The sequence below is a fragment of the Miniopterus natalensis genome, chromosome 11 (genome assembly GCF_054644295.1).
Source record: "Miniopterus natalensis isolate mMinNat1 chromosome 11, mMinNat1.hap1, whole genome shotgun sequence".
Classification (NCBI taxonomy): Eukaryota; Metazoa; Chordata; class Mammalia; order Chiroptera; family Miniopteridae; genus Miniopterus; species Miniopterus natalensis.
This window is the reverse complement of record NC_142091.1, coordinates 40,416,998-40,438,788: the sequence shown is the minus strand read 5'-3', so window position 1 is coordinate 40,438,788 and position 21,791 is coordinate 40,416,998. Positions and strand designations below refer to the sequence as shown.

The 21,791-nt window shown below is 41.6% G+C and overlaps 1 protein-coding gene across 6 annotated transcripts in view; it reads left to right on the top strand.

The window, feature by feature from the left end:
* The window catches only part of NUP98 (nucleoporin 98 and 96 precursor), a 99,892-nt gene extending 81,806 nt beyond the window's left edge, over positions 1–18,086 (top strand). For all 6 annotated transcript variants that reach the window (XM_016218126.2, XM_087821692.1, XM_016218125.2 and 3 more), the window contains 7 exons: positions 305–448; positions 1,443–1,582; positions 5,168–5,389; positions 8,221–8,462; positions 8,955–9,109; positions 16,503–16,614; positions 16,755–18,086. In XM_016218126.2, coding sequence (XP_016073612.2) covers positions 305–448; positions 1,443–1,582; positions 5,168–5,389; positions 8,221–8,462; positions 8,955–9,109; positions 16,503–16,614; positions 16,755–16,987 — 1,248 coding nt within the window. In that variant the 3' untranslated portion in view covers positions 16,988–18,086. The remainder of the gene's footprint in view (positions 1–304; positions 449–1,442; positions 1,583–5,167; positions 5,390–8,220; positions 8,463–8,954; positions 9,110–16,502; positions 16,615–16,754) is intronic.
* The last annotated feature ends 3,705 nt before the right edge of the window (positions 18,087–21,791 follow it).

The following is a 21,791-nucleotide window of genomic DNA, read 5'->3' as shown; positions in this document are numbered from 1 at the left end:
TTAAGCCAGTTCTCCATTGCTGCCTACCTGTTTGCCATCTTAAAGTCAGTTTCCAAAAATGAAAAAGCTGGTCAGAATTTATAAGTTGGCAGCTGTGCTCAGTGTGCAGACCTCTGTGGTTCTCAGATTGTCTAGATCCACCCCATCACCTTCCACCTAGGGAATGTGTTTTATTTCTGGATTATTAACACTGCTATCTAGATAATTTAAACTGTTCCCTGAATAAGTGAATAAGTTTCAGACCTGGGCAGTAACAAGGTAACGTATAATCTGTAGCTATGATAGTGATTTTTGTCTCCTGCAGGTGTGGCAGCTCTCAGAGCAGAAGCAAATTAATGTGTGCTCCCAGTTGGATTGGAAACGCTCCCTGGCTGTCCATCTTTGGTATTTGCTTCCACCAACAGCCTCCATTTCCATGGCACTCAGCATGTATGAGGAAGCATTTCAGGTATGTGTGTCCAGTAGAGCCAAGCAACAGTCCTGGTAGTTCTGCTTTTGCCATCAAGTCACATTTCATAATACTTTTTCCTAACTGCTTTTCTTTTTCATAATTTTTAAAAAATATGTTTTTACTGATTTCAGAGAGAGGAAGGGAGAGGAGAGAGAGAGATAAAAAATCAATGATGAGTAAGTCATTGATCGGCTGCCTCCTACACACCCCTCACTGGGAATTGAGCCCACAACCCAGGGATGTGCCATGATCGGAATCAAACCATGACCTCCTGGTTCGTATGTCAATGCTCAACCACTGAGCCATGCCAGCCAGGCCTACTTGCTTTTCTTTGTGAATTTTCATAAAATTGAAATGGACCCAGGAAATCTGATGGGACACTTTTTCCTTTTCTCCTGCCTCTGAATAGGGCTATCCTTAAACTTTCCCAAGTGTCTGCTTCCGCTGTATTTAATATGATGTGTTTCCATAACTGACTTTCTTGGGGGTTTTTTTCTCCCCCAAATAAAAGGGTTTATGTTTTTAATTCCAAATGCTGTCTTATTCCTTTGGGTATGCCTTACCTCACATTTGCTATGGCCCCAAGTTAGGTTAAGATTTGCTTCTGAATATCATATTTCATATTTGTTAGTGCTGAGGTTAAGGTATTATTATTGTTTTTAATGCCATCATTTTTTCAGTTCTCTTACTCTCCATTTTTATTATCTTTGATATTATTTGTCAGGAAAAAGAGAACACTAAAGAAACTGAGTGTAATAAGAATTGTGGCAAGAAAAGTGGTGAGATTAGTGAGAGCTCTCTGAAGTCTTTGCCAGTCCCTTGAAGACAGGTGGAATATATTACTAATCTAAATAAATTTAAAATCTTTTGCACATTCCTTTAGAAGTTGTCACATCATTCTTAAACATGTGTCTTGAGTAATTGAGACAAGATAGCATCAGTGGAACACACTAGTAGCTGATGTATTGTTTTATCAAATGCTTACCTTCAGAATACCTCTGAGAGTGACAGATACGCCTGCTCTCCACTTCCTTCATACCTAGAGGGCTCTGGCTATATGGAGAAGGAACAAGACTCACGAAGACCACTTCAAGACGTCTGCTTTCATCTTCTAAAACTCTATAGTGACAGGTAAGTCAGAGCTGTGCAGTGTAGTCACTTGAGGGTTCCATGAGCTGTTGGGAGTGCTTTCCCTTTCATACATGGCCAGATTGCCATTCTGTATAAATTACCAAAATAATCAACTTTAATGAGATACAGTTCGCATGTACTAAAGAATGTGGTTTAAAGGTTTTAACATAACTCTCATCATAATCTAGATGACATTTACAGCCTGGCTGGCGTGGCTTAGTGGTTGAGTGTCAACCCATGAACAAGGAGATAGAGGTTCGATTCTCGGTCAAGTCACATGCCTGGGTTTCAGGCTTGATCCTCAGCAGGGGGTATGCAGGAGGCAGCTGATCAATGACTCATCAATGTTTCTCGCTCTCTTTCTCCCTCTCCCTTCCTCTCTCTGAAAACAATAAAAACTTTTTTTTTCAAAAGTAGACATTTACGTAACCCCCAAAGAGATCCCTCATGCCCCTTTGCAATCAGTCACTACCCAAGAGAACTACTGACCAACTTTTCATTACTGTAGATTAGTTTTGCTCTTCTAGAATTTTATATAATTGGGATCACTGTGTATGTTCTTTTGTGCCTGGCTTCTTTCACTTAGCATAATGATTTTGAGATTTATTTATGTTAATGTGTGTAACAAAAGTACTTTTATTGCATAATTTATTCATTTGTTGATGGACAGAGGTTTTAAATTTTACCATATTTGCTGGCACATAGTGGTATCTCTCATATAGTGGTACATGTGTGTGTTTTAATAAGAAATGAGGAGTGGTTTATTTATCCTACAGGAATATGTTAACACATGCTATTATTATATCTAATCAGTTAATTAAAACTATCTCAGAACTGTCTTTTTATATTTTATATTATATCAGAAACACTGAGGGGTTTTCTCAAGTCAAAACTAATAGTTCATATCTCATTTCCATTCTTCAAATAATTTCTTTTAAATAAAGGGTATTTAACTATATCAATTATAGTATAATAGTCTTTTTATGGTGGTAAAACATATATATAACTAAAATTGTGTTTTGATTTGCATTTTCCTAATGCCTAATGATGTTGAGCATTTTTTCATGTGCTTACATATCAGCTGTATTATCTTCTCATTAAAGTGGCTGTTCAAATCTTTTTTCCATTTTTTATAGGGTTGTCTTAATTGTGTTAATAGTTCTTTACATATTCTGGATATAATTTCATTATTATAAATGTATTTTTGCGATTATTTTCTCACAGTATAAGTGCTTGATTTTTGATTTTTAAAAAAAATTAAGAGTAAAAATTTTACAAAGCCCAATTTATTAAAATTTTAAAACTGTAAAATAAATTTTTAAAATAGATATAGGGCTGCCCTGGCTTAGTTGGTTGGAGCATTGTCCCATGCACCAAAAGACTGCAGGTTCAATTTCCAATCTAGGCATATACCTAGGTTGCGGGTTCGATTCCCAGATGGGCCGAGTATGGGAGGCAGCTGATCTGTGATTCAGTCTCACCTCTCTCCATTGCTTGCTCACTCTCTCTCCCCCCTTCCCTCCCACCCCATCTCCCTTCCTTTCTCTCTCTCTAAAGTCAATAAAAACATATCCTCAGGTGAAGATTTAAAAAAATAGATATAGGGCCATTGAGATTTTCTATTATTCTTGAGTCAGTTTTGTTTTTGCTTTTTTTTTTTTTGGTTAATTCTCACCCGAGGATATTTTTCTCGTTGATGTTTTTAGAGAGAGTGGAAGGGATGGGGGGAGAGAGAGAGAGAGAGAGAGAGAGAAACATCAGTGTGAGAGAGACACATCAGTTGGTTGCCTCTCACAAGCACCCCACCTGGGGTACTTGCCCTTGACCAGAAATCAAACCCAAGACCCTTCAGTCCATAAGCCGATGCTCTAACCACTAAGCCAAACCAGCCAGGGCATTCTTGAGTCATTGTTGATCTTTTTCCCCCCTAAGGAATTGGTCTGATTCACCAAAGTCACCAAATTTATTGCCATAAAATTATTCATAACATTTATTGTCCTTTTTAAATGTCTGAAGGATCTGTAACTATGTCCCTTTTTTCCTGATATTAATAATTTATATGTTCTCTCTTTTTTAATCCTCACCTGAGGATATTTTTTTCCATTGTTTTTCAGAGAGAGTGGAAGGGGAGGAGAGAGAGAGAGACATCGATGTGAGAGAGACATTGATTGGTTGCCTTCCACATGTGCTTTGACCAGGGCCGGGCATCAAGCCTGCAACTGAGGTACATGCCCTTGGCCAAAATTGAACCCAGGACCCTTCAGTCTGCAGGCCAACACTCTAGTCACTGAGCCAAACTGGCTAGGGCTGTCTTCTTTTCTTGATTAGTCTATCTCCAGTTTTTGGTTTCATTGGTTATCTCTGTTATTCATCTAGTTGGAAATGGATCATAAACATGAATGTCAAACTTAAAACAGTAATCTTGTGGGAGAAAACAAAGCATAAAATCTTTGCAAATGTGTGTTAAGCAAAGATTTCTCACACACCAAATAATCCATAAAAGAAAAGTTTGGTAAATTGAACTTCAACAAAATTTAAAACTATTGCTCATTGAAAACCTGTTATGAGAATGAAAAGACAGATTGGGAGAACATATTTGCATTTTATCTATCTGGTAAAGAAGTTATATCCAGACATGATAAAGAACTCAGAACTCTATAAGAAAACAAACAACCCAATTTTAATTATTCACACTAGCCTTATTTAAGTGTTTAATAGCTACATGAGGCTATTGACTATCATATTGGTCAAAGCAGGTTATAGAACATTTCCATCATCTCACATAGTTCAGTTTGATAGCACTGGTCAAGAACTCATTATTCAGAGAAGTGCTAGGAAGTTATAAAATGTCTGGGGTCTTAGGTGAAAGGGAAAAATTATTGGTTGGTAATCTAAGATCCAGATCCTTAAAACTTACAAGTGTAGAATCTTAGTTTGTATAGTTCTTATGATCTGGGAATTCCAAGCTAGGAACTTAACACATAAACCAGTCCCCCAGTGGAAGAAAAACAAATGTCTGTGTAGAGACACTCAAAACCCAGGGCACCTAGATTTCTATATAAAGAATGATAAACACTGTAGACAAAATGAAAGGTAAGAATCACAAGCCATATGCTATATAGTCTACATACAGACTATAGCTTACTAGTCATGAAGACTAGCTAGCTGTTTAAACAGGAAAGTTAGCACTTTAGGAGATTAAGATAGAACAGTCTGAAAGATACTAAGGTATACGTCTTTTAAATAGTTAAGAAAAGTAAACACTAGAATGAATGAATGGAAGGGTGAGAGCTATGGCAACTCCCTATTTAAAGATGGTAAAATATTTAGGCCAAACAAATCTAGCAAACCTGTTAGGTCACATAGCCACAGAAAAGAAGGTTTCTTGTTTTTTGGTAGGATCTATAATGTGACTGAACCTAGAGGTAGATTTGATACAATAGTCTCAGAGGGAGACTATAAGGCATAAATGCTTCTGCTCTCAGGTACCTGCCTTTATTGTCTTCTGAGTCAAAGCCAGATGACACTCAGTGCAGGTGGTCTGCTGGCTGGATATGGTAACTCTCAGCACATTCTCCTTTTTAGACATTATGATCTCAATCAGCTGCTGGAGCCTCAAAGCATAACAGCAGATCCTTTGGACTACTGCCTAAGCTGGCACTTGTGGGAGATGCTGCGGGCTCTTAACTACACTCATCTCTCAGAGCAGTGTGAGGGTGTGCTGCAGGCCAGTTATGCTGGCCAGCTGGAAAGTGAAGGGCTCTGGGAGTGGGCCATCTTTGTTCTCCTGCACATAGACAACTCAAGGTGAGTGAAAAGCCATCAAACCTACTGGGTGCATGTGACACTGCAGAGCAGTGCTAAAGGAATCAGTCTCCTAGGGTTGAATTCAGCAAATAAGTATTTAGAATATATTTTGCGTCCAGCCTTGTGATAAACCTTAAGACAGTTGAACCCGTAGCCCGTAGTGTCTGTATATTCGTGTGAACAAGTTAGAAATGGAACTGCCTTTGATTGAGTACAAATTGTACTATTTATCATAAGACCTCTCAGTATTCTGAGAAGGGAGAAGAGATCTTTGGGAACTGCACAGACTCTCTAGAAAGATTGAGGAAACCTGTAAAACTCAGAATATGAAATGGTTAAATGGGAAGGATATGCCTGGATGGGGAAACACCGTTAATTTTGCAGATTCACTTGAGTAGCATGTTTAGAATTACAATAATACCCCCTTTTTCTGCAGTTTCATAAGTTTTAAATTGTGCACCATTCTAATTAGCATGATGAAATCTTGCACTTTCCAGCATGTTCATGCTGTATGTGCTCCCCACCTGTTAGTCACTTAGTAGCCATCTTGGTTATCAGATCAGCTATCGCTATATTGCAGTGCTTGTGTTCAAATAGCCCTTATTTTACTTAATAATGGTCCCAAAGTGCAAGAGTGGTGATGGTGGCAATTTGGGTGTGCCAAAGAGAAGCCATGAAGTGCTTCCTTTAAGTGAAAAGGTGTGTACAGCACAGGTAAGATATTTTGAGAAGGAGCGAGACCACATTCATATAACTTTTATTATAGTGTATTGTTATAGTTGTTCACTTTCATAATTAGTTATTGTTAATCTCTTACTCTGCCTAATTTTATAAATTAAACTTTATCATAGTGGGTATGCATAGGAAAAGACAGTATATATAGGGTTTAGCACTATCCACCATTGACGTGGATGCACTGGGGGTCTTGGATGTATCCCCCTCAGGTAAGGGGGGAAACTACTTTATGCAGAAATAGTTGACTGAGCTGCCTCATTGGATCCATGAAGTGATACAGTTGGTTGACAGGGAGGGAGTACGGGCCCCTGCTTTTTTCTGTCTACGGGCTTCCTCCCTCTCTGGTCTTCCTTTGCCATCTACCCTTCCTCCCCCCAAGTTGGATAGTAGTGCATTTACCAATACAACCTTGCTTAGATGCATAATTTTTTGGTTCCCTTTTCTTCATGCTGTGAATGTTGAGGGGTTTTGTTGTTAGTGGTAGCAGTGTGGCATTACAATAATAACAAAAACAGAGTATTTTATTATATATTCCATTTCATATGTTTATGCTCTGTTGTACTTTACAAATATTAACTCATTTAATGCTCATAATGAACCTATGAGATAGACACTCTTATTTATTTTACAGATGAGCAACCCAAGGCACAGTGAAAATGAATAACTTTTGCTCCAAGTCACATATCCAGTAAATAGCAGAGGGAGGCTTCCAATTCAAAACACCCAGAGTCTATGCCCACCCCCCTTTTTTTTTAGGGAGAGAGAGAGAGAAACATCAGTAGGAAAGCAAAACATCGATCAGTCGGCTGCCTCCTGCTCGCCCCCTATTGGGGATCGAGCCCGCAACCCACACATGTTCCCTGACCAGGAATCAGGGAATTGAGCCAGCAACCTCTTGGTGCTCAGGACAATGCCCAGCCAACTGAGCCACACCGGCCAGAGCCAGAGTCTGTGCTCTTAATCACTATGCTGCGCTATGTGTAATGTTGTGTGGTGTGGAAGAAGTTAATTTTGTTGTCACACTTGCCTAAATTCTGAATCCACCACGTACTCACTTTGACCTAGGGTAAAGCTTACTCACATTTGACTTTGAGTAAAATACTCCCCAAGCCTCAGGTTTTTAATCTGTAAAATTATAGTATTAATCCCTATTCAAAGGTAGTCGGGGCATTAAAGGAGTAAAAGTATAAAGCATCTAGCACAACCTTCCCTTTAAGGAATTTCACTTTCCTTTTCCCTTCCCAGGAAGCAAAATGACCCCACACTTTCCCTGTTAGTTTATTTAGACATAAGGGGAATTTCACATGGTAAAAGGCAGGCTGATTGGATGACTAATGATTCAGAGTTGGCTATGGGGAAGCAGACCCTGCTTGCTGGGAGAAAAAGGAGGGGATGGGGTGAGGCAGTTGTGAGATTGGGAGTTCTTGAAAAGCCTAGGAGTTCAGAAAAGAATCTAAGATAAGAATAATTTTGGACTAAAATGTAAATGGCTGGTCCCTTTGCCCAGGCAGAAGAGGACTCTTCTTAAGGGACCTTGAGAGGAGAAAGAGTAAGTTTAGCCTAAATCTAGAGGTGTAGAAAAAGTGAATTAGGAAGGCTGATGGCTTTGAGAAAGAAAAAAAAACAAGGACCTGGAAGAGACTTACAACAACTTTGCTTGCTTGTACTGACCGTGTGGGAGACGGAAGGGAAAAGGTTAGAAATGAACTGCAGAGGACTGCTCTGTGGAGTGTAGAATTCCCTATCCCAGTCCTGATCTCCTGTTACTAGAAAGGAAATAAAGGAGAGATCCTAGCTAGGGAAAGTGTTTCTGGGCAGTGGCTACCTTCCCTAGAGTATTAGTTTTCAGACTTTTGTGACATGAAAATACAATGTGCATAGATACTTTTTTTTCTGTTTCATTTAAAAAGAAATCCTGGTGGGATGGCTTGGATAGCTTTTTATTTTTTATTTTTTTGTGTGAAGTTTGAGGTGGTCTACTAAGGGTCAAGACCTGAAGTTTGAGAGACTGCCCCAGGGGCCACTCTGAGCTGTCTGAGGCAGCCTTCTCTATCAAGGAGCATAAGATTTATTCTAACTTATATCTGTTCCTACAGCATGCGTGAGAGGGCTGTTCGAGAGCTACTTACCCGACATTGCCAACTATCAGAGACCCCTGAATCTTGGGCTAAGGAGACTTTCCTGACCCAGAAGCTTTGTGTGCCTGCTGAGTGGATTCATGAGGCCAAAGCAGTACGAGCACACATGGAATCCGACAGGCACTCAGAGGCCCTCTATTTGTTTAAAGCCGGTCATTGGAACCACTGCCACAAACTCATTATTCGGCACTTAGCTTCTGGTGAGTGCTTCACTCTAGGGCCTGTGTCTCCTGGAATCTCCACACATTCTTCCACCCTCTGAACTCCATGGCCAGAGATGATGCTCAGTATGGGACATGGCAGGTGTGAATCAGATCACACTTTGTGAAAACTCTCCATGCAGGCAAGGCTTGGCCAGAATGAGGGGCTTAGAGGGGCAGGGCTGGGGAGACACCAATATTGTTATGGTATCATTTGCCAAGAATGTTCTTGATATGTGCTAATTATGTTCAGCTTTGTTTGTTTAAGGAATTCAGCAACACCAGAAATATCTGTTTGGGAAACTGAAGCCAAAAATTCATTTTTTATTTTTTTTTTAATAGAATTTCAAAATAACTACTTGAAATTCTCAAATCCGACCCAACATTATTTCCCCTCCCTTCCTGTCTTGGATTTCTGCTGTGTCCTTCCCCTGGGCACTTTTGGGAATCATATGCTTGTGCAGACATAGCACTCAATATTTTGTTCTTCAGATGCCATCATTAATGAGAACTATGACTACCTGAAGGGGTTCTTGGAAGACCTGGCACCTCCGGAGCGTAGCAGCCTAATCCAGGACTGGGAAACAGCTGGTCTTGTTTACCTGGACTATATTCGGGTCCTTGAAATGGTCCACCAAATACAACAGGTACCTGAGTTCCTTAACCACTGCCTGGTTTTCCTTTTCCCTGGCCCTTAAAGAGACTTCAAAAGGCCTGAGCAGTGACTTGAAAACTCATTGGCTATAGAGGTAGCACTGTCAATGCAGAAGGGCATTTTGATGGGGCTCTTGATGTAACCATTGACTTGATAGCTGTGTCAGAATTTAAGAACACATTTTTGTGTTTATTACTAAGTAGTATATATAATAGACATTCCTGCAGTTTGTGTGTAGTCAGTCTCCTATTCTTGTCCAGCCCTAGTGTCAGTGAGCTTAGGGATGAGAGCTACAGTAAGGTCAGAGATTTGGTGAGAATAATTATTTCACACATCATTTGGTATGTTTAAAAATTGCGGGTATTGCCCTAGCCAGATTGGTTCAATGGTTGGAGCGTCGGCCCATGGACTGAAAGGTCCTGGAGGCAACCATCGATGTCTGTGGTGTGTGTCTGTCTGTCTCCTTCCCCCCGCGCCCGGCTCCACTCTCTGAAAAGCAATGGAAAAAATATCCTCTGCTGAGGATTTAAAAAAAAAATTGCGAGTATTATGAGTTTTTCTGTTTGTTTCTTGTGGTTTTTTTGTTTTGTTAATCCTCACCCTAGGATATTTTTTCTGTTGAGAGGGGAAGTGAGGGAGGGAGGACGGGAGTGGTCTGGGGAATATCTGTGTGAGAGAGACACATCGATTGGTTGCCTCCTGCATGCTCCCCATTAAACCTGCACCCAGGTATGTGCCTTTGCCCGGGAGTTGAACTCGAGACCCTTAGTGGTTAGAACGTTGGAGGTTCTAGCCACTGAGCAACACCAGCAAGGGCAGTATTACAGTCATTTTAGTCTTCATTTAAATGTCGGGTCAATATCGGTAATCATAAGGGTCAGTCTCTCTCATTTACAGCACAAAGACCAAACTCATAAACATAGTATTCAAGCCCCTATAGAGGCTTTTACCTTCTGCCTTAACTCCTTCCACTTAACCCACATTCCAGCCTTACCAGCCTGCTCTGTTCACATTAAATTACTCATGGTGTTTCCAACAAACCTTGTTTTATTCCACTGTTTAACTCCACACTCATACTTATCGTTTAAGATCTAGATTGCTATAAGTTCTGCTTCTCTCTTTTTTTCCTGGGATGAGTTCCTTGCACTTTTTTTTTTTTTACTACCAAAACATTTGGTGCGCTTGTCTGCTAGCATACCTGACCATATTATAGTTACTTATCCACATCTCTCTTCAGATTGTCATGAGTGCCTTTTGGGGAAGATCATTCTTTTTTTTTCTCTTTTTTTTTCTTTTTTTCCCAGGGAGAGAGACATCGATGTGAGAGAGATAAATCGATTGGTTGCCTCCCACATGCGCTCCAACCAGGGTCGGGTATTGAGTCTGCAACCAAGGTATGTGCCCTTGGCCAGAATTGAACCCAGGACCCTTCAGTCCACAGGCTGATGCTCTAACCACTGAGCCATATGGGCTAGGGCTGGGAAGATCGTTCTTTTAAGGTCAAAAGCAATAGAATATAAAGATTAAAAATTCAGTTCTGGCCTTGGCTGGTGTGGCTCAGTTGGTTGGAGCATTGTCTGGTACACCAGAAGGTTGAAGGTTTGATTCCGGGTCAGGGCACATACCTACCTACATTGTGGGTACAATCCCTAGTTAGTGCATATACAAGAGGCAACCGATCAATGTCTCTCTCTAGCATTATCTGTGTGTCTCTCTCTAGGCCCCCCCCCCCCGCAACATAAAGTGTTTAGCATACTATTTATATCTACTAAATGCTTAATAATTGTTTTCTAGTATTATCCTCATCAAAGTCCCAACTACTAACAAACAATATCTGGCACAAGATATATAAAATTCAGTGTTTGCTGCACCATTAGGGTAGATTAACAGCATCATCTCTAAGTTATCTCTGAAGAAACCCTTTTCTATTTTCTAATTAATTTACCCAACCCAATTATTGAGAGCATGAGTGAATCGGGGGCATCTAACTGTAAATAGTACTTGTTCTGCCCTTACCAAAGTAATAATTTTGGTGGGGGAGACATACAGATAAGCCAGCAGTTACTATGGAGTGGTAAATGTAGGGATTAACTAGAGTCTACATAAACAGTGTACCTAACCCAATCTGAGGAAGTGAACAATCCTTTCTAGAAGCGGCATCTAAGTTCTTAAAAGTGAAAAGGGAAGATGGGCAGGGGGGAACGCTTCAGCCGAGGGAAGGGCACAGTTCAGAGGTATCACGGTGCCTCCGGGGATCTTGTAATAGCATTGGTGGTCTTGGAATGTGGAGTGGAAAGGGCGACCATGTGGATATAGTAAAGCCACAAATATCTCTCACCTGGACTGCTGTACTAGCCACCTAATTGCTCTCCCTGCTTCTACTCTTGCTCCACTACAGTTCATTTCCACATAGCTGCCAGAGTAATCTTTCTAATAGACAAATCATATCATCTCACTCGCTTATCTAAAACTTTCCAGTGGCTTCTCATCTCACTTAAAGTGCTCCTTAGCAAGTCATGAAGCTCTGCACCAATAATTCCTTTCTTTGGGTGCCAAGGACCCCCTTGGCAGTCTGGTGAAGCTCATGGGTGGATCTCTAATGTATTTATATGCATAAGATTTAAATATGTAGGATTACAAAGAAAACCAATTATATTAAAATACATTTATCAAAATATTAAAAACATGGTTAGTAACACATGCTTATCAACATCTTCAATAAGCTCTAGCAGTGGATCTACTAACTACTATAATCTTTTTTTAAATTAATTTTTTAAAATTTCTCTTTATTATTGAAAGTATTACAAATGTCCCCTTTCCCCCCATTGATCCTCTCCACACTGTACCCCTCCCCCTAGGCCTTTACCCCACTATTGTCTGTGACCATGGGTTATGCATATATGCATATAAATTCTTACATTAATCTCTCCCCACCCACCCCCGCCTTCCCTCTGAGACTGGTCAGTCTGTTCCATGCTTCTGTGTCCCTGGATCTATTTTGTTCATCAATTTATTTGTTCATTAGAGTCCACATATCAGTAAGATCATGTGACACTTGTGTTTCTCTGACTGGCTTATTTTGCTTAGCATAATACTCTTCAGGTCCCACCATGCTGTCTCAAAGGGTAAGGGATCCTTCTTTTATTTTACAGCTGCATAGTAAGTATTGCGTTGTGTAAATATCCGAGAAGGTACTTGGTATGATTTCAGTCTTCTTGGACTTGTAGAGACTTGTTTTGTGTCCTAACATGTGGCCTATCTTTGAGAACGTCCCATGTGTGCTTGAGGAAAATGCCTATTTTGCAGCTTCGGAGTGGAACGTTCTGTAAATATCAATTAAATCCATCTGATCTAGTGTGTCATTTAGAGTCAGTTTCCTTGTTGATTTTTTATCTGGAAGATCTATCCAATAACATCAGTAGGGTGTTAAAGTCCCCTACTATGACTGTATTGCTGTCGATCTCTCCTTTAAAGTTATCCAGGAATTTTTTGTTTAGTTTTTCCAGCCGGTGTGAGGTTTATTCTGAGGTGGCTTTCAAGACCCAGCATATATTTGGGTCTTGTTTTCTTATCCATTCAGCTACCCTGTTCTTTGATTGGGATATTTAATCCATTTATATTTAAGGCTGTTATTGATAGGTACTTATCTATTGCCATTTTATTTCTTTATGCCTATGTTTCTCATTCTATTTCAACTTCTTATTACAGCAGTCCTTTTAACATTTCTTGCAGTGCTAGTTTGGTGGTGATAAATTCCTATAGCCTTTTTTTGTCTGGAAAGCTCTTTATTTCACTGTTTTGAATGATAGCCTTGCTGGATAGAGTAGTCTTTGTTTCAGATGCTTGTTTTGTATTACCTTGAATACTTCATGCCATTCCCTTCTGACCTGTAGAGTTTCTGATGAGAAATCAACTGACAGCCTTATGGGAGCTTCTTTGTAGGTAACAGCTTGCTTTTCTCTTGCTGCCTTTAAGATTTTCTCTTTGTCTTAAATTTTTTACATTTTATTTTATTGTTTAAAATATATTTTTATTGATTTCAGAGACAGAGGAAGGGAGAGGGAGAGAGAGAAACATCAATAATGAGAGTCATTGATCGGCTGCCTCCTGCCTGCCCCCTCTTGGGGAACGAGCCCGCAAACCAGGCTTGTGCCCTGACCAGGAATTGAACCTCAGTCTCCTGGATCATAGGTCGATGCTCAACTGCTGAGCCATGCGGCTGGTGAATTTTTTACATTTTAATTATGATGTGTCTGGGCATGGGCCTCTTTGGTTTTTCTTGCTTGGGACTCTTTTTATTCCTGAACTTGTGTGACTTTTTCTTTGACCAGGTTAGGGAAATTTTCTGCCATTATTTTTTGAAACAGTTTCTCTAACCCTTGCTTACTTTCGACCTCTTCTAGCACTCCTATGGTGTGAATATTGATATGTTTCACATTTTCCCACAGCTCCCTTAGACTGTCCTCCTGTTTTGTAATTGTTTTTTCTTTTTGGATCTCTCAGTGTTTTTTTCCTACCTTATCTTCTAATTTGTTGATCTGATCCTCAGCTTCCTCTAATCAGCTATTCATTCCTTCGAATTTTTTTTTTATTTCTACTGTCATTCTTAATTTCCTTCATAGTTTCTATATCTTTTTTTTCATGCTGTTGAGCATTTTTATGATCAGTATTCTGAACTCTGCATCTGATAGATTGCTTATCTCCATTTCATTTAGCCCTTCTTCTGGAGAATTCTTTTGTTCTTTCATTTGGAGCTTGTTTTTTTTGTCTCCCCATTTTGGCTGCCTGTTTGGATTTGTTTCTCTGTATTAGGTAGATCTGCTAGGACTCCCAGTCTTTTGGGTGGTCTCTGTGTCAGATGCTGTTTGTGACTGGCCTTGAGTACCCTATTTGAAGTTTTCCACATACCTGGTTTTCTCTGCTGGGGCTGGGTGTGTTTGGACAGGACCAAGATGTGCACCAAGGTCTGTTTTTCCAAGCCCTGGGTCCAGAAGCAAATCAGGCAGACTCAGAGCACCCAGAGGCTGTTAATCAGTCTCTTAAGGAGCCTCATGCTATAGAAACTCCACAGGGTGGAGCCAGAAGTTTTTTAGCAGGGTAGAGCAGTTCCTTCCCGCCCCAAGCAAAAGCTGCTTGGAAGGTAAATGTCTGAGAAACATGTCCTCTGCAGAATGTGGTATGACTCAGCACCAGGGCCCAGATGGGTGCCCTCTGAGATCTATTCCCCCAGCCAGCTCCCCTGGATTCTCCTCAAACTGCTCTATTCCACTCTGCCTCTGCCAGAGCCCAAGGTGAGTAGCTACACATGAAACCTTGTGGATTGGCCCTTTAAGAGGGTGCCTGCATTTCCAGCTGTCTTTCCCTGGCACACAGAAACCCTGCTGCTTGTCACAGCCAGATGTTATATGGGCACCTTTCTCAGTTCTGGTGCTCTGGGCTGGGAAGCCCAGCTTGGGGTTTAGACCCCAGAGTCCTCAGTGGGAACCCCCCACAGCTGAGATATCCTCTGGACCTTCAGCTGCTGACTATGGGAGCCTAGCCAGCCCTCTCATGCCTCTGCACTTCCTACCAGACTGTTTGTGGTCTCCACTTTTCCTCCTTGATTATGAGAGTGCTCTCCAGCTCTTCTTCAGTTGCAGTTGATTGTTTAGGGTGTTTTTTCTATATTTTAGTTGTAGTTTCAGTTTGGTCCTGGGAGCGTCAGTGTAGTTTCCACTCAGTCTGCCGCCATCCTTTTAGTTAAAAGTTAGTAAAAATATTTTATTTTTTAAGTCAAAATTCACAGACCCTTTGAATTCTAAGGACCCCTGGTTATGATCCCCTGCTATATAAAACCTCTCTAGTTTTATCTTTTTCTCTCCTCTTTACCCTGAGTTTCACCACATAGACTTTCTTCACATTCCCACCTTGGGGCGGTTTTAGCTGTTCTCTTTGCCTGTAAAGCGTCACCTTCTCCTGTTGTTCAGGTCTCCACTTGGATATGACCTTCCTCATGGAAGCCTTTCCTGATCCCCCAGTAGTCACATAACCCTGTATGAATGATCTGCATGGCTTGTTTTTTCAGGGTTTATTGCTATCTGATATTATTTCATTTTCTTTTAAGTTTTATGAGAGCAAAGACCTTGTCTTGTTCACCTCGTTTTAAAGTCACGTTAAAGACTGGATTCTGGTGGATAAAAAGGAAAGTACTTGTATACACATTAAATGATAGACTCTTTACCCCCCTCCCTTCGCCCCCCAAGTGGATTCAATGAGAGAGACTTCTTGGAAGGGTTGAGTGAGTCATTTGGACGAGGAGGTAGTGATAGGGGACTTAGTAGAGGTGCTTTAATGTCAGAGTCTGAGGGCAGGGGGCTAACCAAAAGTTATATTATATGAGACAAATAAGGATAAGATGCTGCTGGAAAATATTCAGAATATAAGTAATGACTAAAAGTACAGATTTGCGTTTTAGAAAGACTGCTCTGGCTACAGTGTGATAGGAAAAAAGATATGGAAGGATGACACTGAGGATTGTGATCAAGCTCTTAAGGTATTTCAAGTGAGAAGTAATGGTAACCTGAGCTTGGGTAGTGACCCTGGCAAAGGGAATGGAAGATTGGAATGTTAGGCTTGAGATAAAGGTTGAAGAATCGTCAGCACATAGGTTGTAATTGGAGCGATAGGAGTGGATCGCAACACAGGGAAATGCTAGACAGAAGAAGGCTGTGAACTTGGAGTCAGGAGACCTAAATTAAATGCTAGTTTGGGCTTTATCTCTCACAAGCTGTGCTCTTAAAAATTCTTATCATACCAGCCCTAGCCAGTTTTCTCAGTGGTTAGAGTGTTGGTCCATGAACCGAAGGGTCTCAGGTTCAATTCCTGGTCAAGGGCACGTACCTCAGTTGTAGGTTTGATCTCCGGCCCCAGTTGAGGTGCGTGCCGGAGGCAACCAATGGATGTTTCCTCTCTTTCTCTCCCTTTCTCCCTCTTCCCCTGTCCCCCTCCTCCCTCCCTTCCACTCTCTCTCTAAAAATCAATGGAAAAAATATCCTCAGGTGAGGGGGGGAAAAAAGAAATCATACCATTCCTCTGAACCAAGATTTGTCTAGATTTTTGGTGTTGTGTTAGAGCTTATTAGGTACATGGTTCATGAATGGTGATCTCAAGACTTGCCCAATCCAAGCCTCTGTACACTATATTACTTTCCTGTTGTGTATTACTGCTAACACCATGTCTTAGTCTCAGCAAGTAGGCAGGATGTTGGTGACATGGCACTGTCTGCCAGTTTCTTGGGTTTCCCCTCCTTCACCTCAGTGTTCAGAGTTTTGCATAGTCAGTCTATGGATAAGATTGTGGTGATGGGAGCTCCTCTTGGCCTAAATGGTTTCTCTGCTTTTTTGTAGGTAGAGTGCTCAGGTTATGAGCTGGAGCAGTTACAAACCAAAGTGACCTCACTATGCAATCGGATAGAGCAAATCCAGTGTCACAATGCCAAGGATCGCCTGGCTCAGTCAGGTAAGTCTCTAAGTCCCTGCTTTCTGTCTGCCTGCTTCCTGTCTTTATGATTATCACACACACACTCCATGCCCTCCTGTCCTGGTGCCCACCCTTCCCCACCTTCTATCCTTGATGCTCATTCCACTTTTTCTTTCAAGACATGGCCAAACGTGTAGCGAACCTGTTGCGGGTGGTACTGAGCCTTCAGCATGCCCCTGATGCAACCTTGGACTCAACGCCAGATGTTCAGCGAGTCCCTTTGCGCCTGTTGGCTCCTCACATTGGCCGGCTCCCCATGCCTGAGGACTATGCCTTGGAGGAACTGCGTAGTCTCACACAGTCCTACCTTCGAGAACTGACTCTTCAAGAACTGACTATTGGGAGCCAGTGAGCCCCAGGATCCTCCTGCCACACTCACATGCTCGTCCACACTCACCACACAGAGGTCCCCTGCATTGAGTTGATCAACACTGTTTGCTGTTCTCTGGGTTGGCTCCATAGCCACCCTCCTATCCTGTCACTCCAAGCAACATCCTCCAATTGTTCAGGGCATCCTTAATACAGAACATGGCATAAGGGATTTTAGGACCCAGAAAAGAAGCCAAGTCTCTTTTTACAATCCTCAAGATCATTCATATTTTTTTTTCTTTTTAAAAATGGTCAATACGGCGTCTTTGACAGAATCCCCTCAAAGAACCAGGGAATTCTTTTCCACCCTCACCCATTCTGGATCTTGTGAACATGCCATCCTGCTTCCCTGCTCCTACCCTAGCCCTTTTATACTAGGACTCTTTAGGAGTGGGAGAGATGATGGGAAAAATGTGTTAGTGTAAGTCTGTCCTTCCTTAACAGATGAACTATCCACAGAAGGAAGGAGAATCTGTCTCTTAAGTAGGTTGATGAGTTAAAGTTTTAGAGTCAAAAGAGGGTTGGACTGAGTTAGGAAGCAGAACAGGGTCTTTCTGATTTGTATAGGGTAGAAGTGAGTGCCTGCCATGGAGGGTCGATTTTCAAGGCTTGTTTATTCCTTCCTTGAACGTTCCATTAACACCAAACCTTCCCTACTACCATGTGCAGGAGCCCTTGATCTCAGACCCCATGTCTCTGGGAAGCTCCCAGAATTCAGCTTGGTCCCTGGTTTTCAGTTGTCTTGCTAAAACCTCCTGTCTAGATTTGCCTGAGAGTTTGGATAAAACATGGCAGGTTGGGTAGTCCTCCCTGTCCCTCCCATTCTAGTCCAAAGCATTTCTCACCCTCCATCTCCAGCCCCAGAAGGTAAAACCATCACTGAGGCAGGCTTCAGGGGCAGGCAGCGCCCCAGGTAACAGCTTGGGACAGACAACATGGCTACTCCTGGATCTTTATGCATGAAGATTATGTAAAGGTTTTTATTAAATATATATATATATAAATAAATGATCTAGATTATTTTCCTCTTTTTCTGAAGCTACTTTCTTAAAATAAATAAATAAAATGAAATGTTTATAGCATTCGTGGTATTTTACTGGCTTTCCATTTGTTGGTGGTTTTTGGGTTTGGGGTTTTTTTTTGTTTAATTCTTACTTGATATTTTTTCCATTGATTTTTAGAAAGAGTGGAGGGGTGGGGGGGAGAAACATCGATTTGAAAGAAACACATCAATTGCTTGCCTCCTGCATGTACCCTGACCAAGACGAGGGACAAACCTGCAACCCAGGTACATGCCCTTTACTGGGAATCGAACCTGCAACCCTTAGGTCTTCTGGCCAATGCTCTAATCACTAAGCTATGCTGTCCAGGGCCCGTTTGTGGTTTTGAGCCTTCTTGCCCCAAGGAGTATTATGGTAGCCTTGTTTGCTTTGCAATCTAAAGGACGACTGACCATTGGTTGAAGAGAGAACAGTTTGGTACTAAACACACAGAGTAGGTTTATAAGGGCAAGTTTAGGGGTGAAGGAGTGAGATTGCTGATTAATCCTGGCTGCTGTACATATATTTATATGGCTGGATTCCCAGTGGAGGATATGGGAGGTGTCTCAAATTGCCCAGTGGCATATACTTAACATTCAAGACTTCCTTGTTCTGCTTTGGGGGATTTGTTTGTTTTAAACTTTGGGTCACACTTCTAATTCTCAGTTTTCATTGTGTAAAGTGGATAATGATCCCTGATGTTACCGCTTCACAGGACTGTTTTGCAAGGAATTAGATGAGGCTGATAAGTACTATTTAAGTGTTCGGATTTGGTGTGGTTGTGGGAATGCAAAATGGTATAGCAAGAATATATAACAATTACAAACATGCACCTAATGACAGACAAGTGCACATGGGACATTCTCCAGGTTACCCATACCTTAGGCCACAGATGAAGTCTCTATAGATTTTAAAAAGGTAGTTATACAAAGCATCATTTCTGATCACAACGGGATGAAGTTAAAAATCAGCAACAGAAGTAAAACTGGGAAATTCACACATTTGTAGAAATTAACATATTCAACCAATGGAACAAAGACAAAACCACAAGAGAAATTAGTATGTAAAGCACAGAACACAACATGCCAAACACAGTGATAGTGGTATTAAGGGAAAAATTTAGAGCTATTTAATGCTTACATTAAATAAGAATGAAGCCCTGGCCAGGTAGCTCAGTTAGTTAGAGCATCATCCTGATATGCCAAGGTTGTGGGTTTAATCCTCAATTCTGGCACATACAAGAATCAACCAATGAATGTATAAATAAGTGGAACAAAAAATCAATGTTTCTCTTTCCCCCCTCCCTCTCTCTAAAATCAATCAAATTAAAAGTCAGTTGAGTTAAAGGCAACCCAAAGAATGGAAGAAAATATGTGTAAATTATGTATCTGATAAGGGATTAATATCTAGAATATATAGAGAAGAGTTAGAACTCAACAACAAAAATATAACCCAAATGAAAAAAACGGGATCTGAGTAGACATTTCTCCAAAAATGATACAGAGATGGTCAATAAGCATGTGAAAAGATGCTGAACATCACCAATCATTAGGAAAATGCAAATCAAAACCACAGTGAGATACCACTCCACAGCCATTAGGATGGCTGCTATCAAAAACTCAGAAAATGAATGTTGGTGAGGATATGGAAAAATTGGAACCCTTGTGCATTGCTGATGGGAATACAAAAAGGTACAGTTGCTACATAAAATGGTATGGAGATCCCTCAAAAAGTTAAAAATAGAATTACTGCCCGATTGAGCATCAACCTAGGATCTAGGAGATCTTGATTCGATTCCTGGTCAGGGCACATGCCCAGGTTGCAGGCTCAGTCCCCAGTAAGGGGCATGCTGGGGGCAGCCGATCAATGATGACACTCATCATAGATGTTTCAAGTCTCTCCACCCTTTCTCTGAAATCAATAAAGATATATTAAATATATATATATAGAATTACCACCCTGGCCTGATAGCTCAGTTAGTTAGAGCATCATCCCCATAGCCAATGTTGTGGGTCCGATTCCTGGTCAAGGCACATACAAGAATCAACCAATGACTGCATAAGTGGAACAACAAATTGATGTTTCTCTCCTTTTCCCTCTAAAATCAATTTAAAAAATTTTTCTCTCAATTTTTTTTAACTGAAGAGTCCAATGCTGGACCTCTTTTAAAAAAATAAAAAAAAAATAAGAGAATAACGATATGATCCACTTCTGGGTATAGACTCGAACTGAAAGTAGTCTCAAAGAGATACACACCCATGTTCACAGCATTATTCACAATAGCTAAAATGTGGTAGCAACCTAAGTGTCCATCAATGGATAGGCAAAATGCAGTAAAAACAGAACACTATTCAACCTTAAAAAGGAAGGAAATTATGACATGCTACAACATGGATGAACCTTAAGGACATTATGCGAAGTGAAATGAACCAGTCACAAAAAGACAAATGCTGTATGAGATATGTAGTCAAAATCATAGAGATAGTGGAATGGTGGTTGCCAGGGGCTGGGGGCTTGTGAATCTCAATGTGTGTTCCTGAAGATACCCTAACTCACTGTAGTGCAAATACTGTTGATTGTTACTGAGCATCAGGCAATGTGCTAGGCACTTGCCTTGTATTGTTGGGTGGTTTCATTTAATCCTAACAACTTTTGAAGTGAGGGCTGTTAATCTCATTATCCTGTTTGAGAAAACTGAACCCCAGAGTGTTTTAACATCTTGCCGCGGTCAGACAGCTCTAAGCTGAAAGTGACTCTAAATGTCTGTTTTCCCTGATACCCACTATGGCCCATGGTGTTTGGGCAGGGGAGAACACAGGCTCAGATTGGGGTGGCTGTGGGGACTCAGGCGAGGATGTGGGCTGCATTTCCTGCTTTAGTTGCCACCTGGAACAACATACGGCTTAGCACCACTCCCAGCAGGAATGGAGAGCTTGCTTGGCACCAAGCACCTGGACAGATGTGTTCAGTCCTTTCCTGGGTGGCAGAACTGGGAGAACAGTTACTATCCATAGGTTCTGGCCTCTAACACCCTTAAGCCCCATTGTCCTACAGATCCTGAACCTGACATCTCTCTACCCTCCACCTTCAAGCTGGGCCTGAGCCTTCAAGCTGGGCCTGAGCAGAGCCTGGGTGCTGCCTTACAGAAGTTGAATAATTCAGGTCCCAGTGGCCTGAGGTGTCAGTTTCTGTTGCTCTGTTCCCTTGGGCACAGGTGTAATTAAGCTAATGAAAAGGGCCAAGAGGAGAGGCCTGCTGTCCTGTGCCTCTGAGGGCTCAGGAACGATGGAGTCTCTTCCCCTGTCTTGCTGAGAATGCACCAGGCTCATCCCGAGCTTAGGTATGGGGAATGGAGGCAGGAAATCGGCGGGGGGAGGGGGCACTGAGATAGAAGGAGGAGAAAAGAGCAGAGTGGAAAGAGGGAGTTTAGAGACAAGGAAGCCAAGAGAGACCAAGAAAGTTACAGACACAGACTGAAGGAAACAGGCTGAGGGAGAGGTAAAGGGGTTGGGGGGCGGGGCAGAGACAGAGGCCAGAAGAGGCAAGGACCAGCAGAGGAGAAGCAGCAGGTGCAGGGGACCAAGTACTGAAATCCAAGGGCAGGTACTAAAAGGAGGGTCAGATAACCAGATGGGCTGCAGGGCTCTCCAGTGGGTAGCTGGACCCGGCAAAGATCTTACTTCTGACTTCCAGGTACGGTCCACACCATCCTTGCTAGCAGGCCCTGATGCTGCCCTAGGTTGGGCT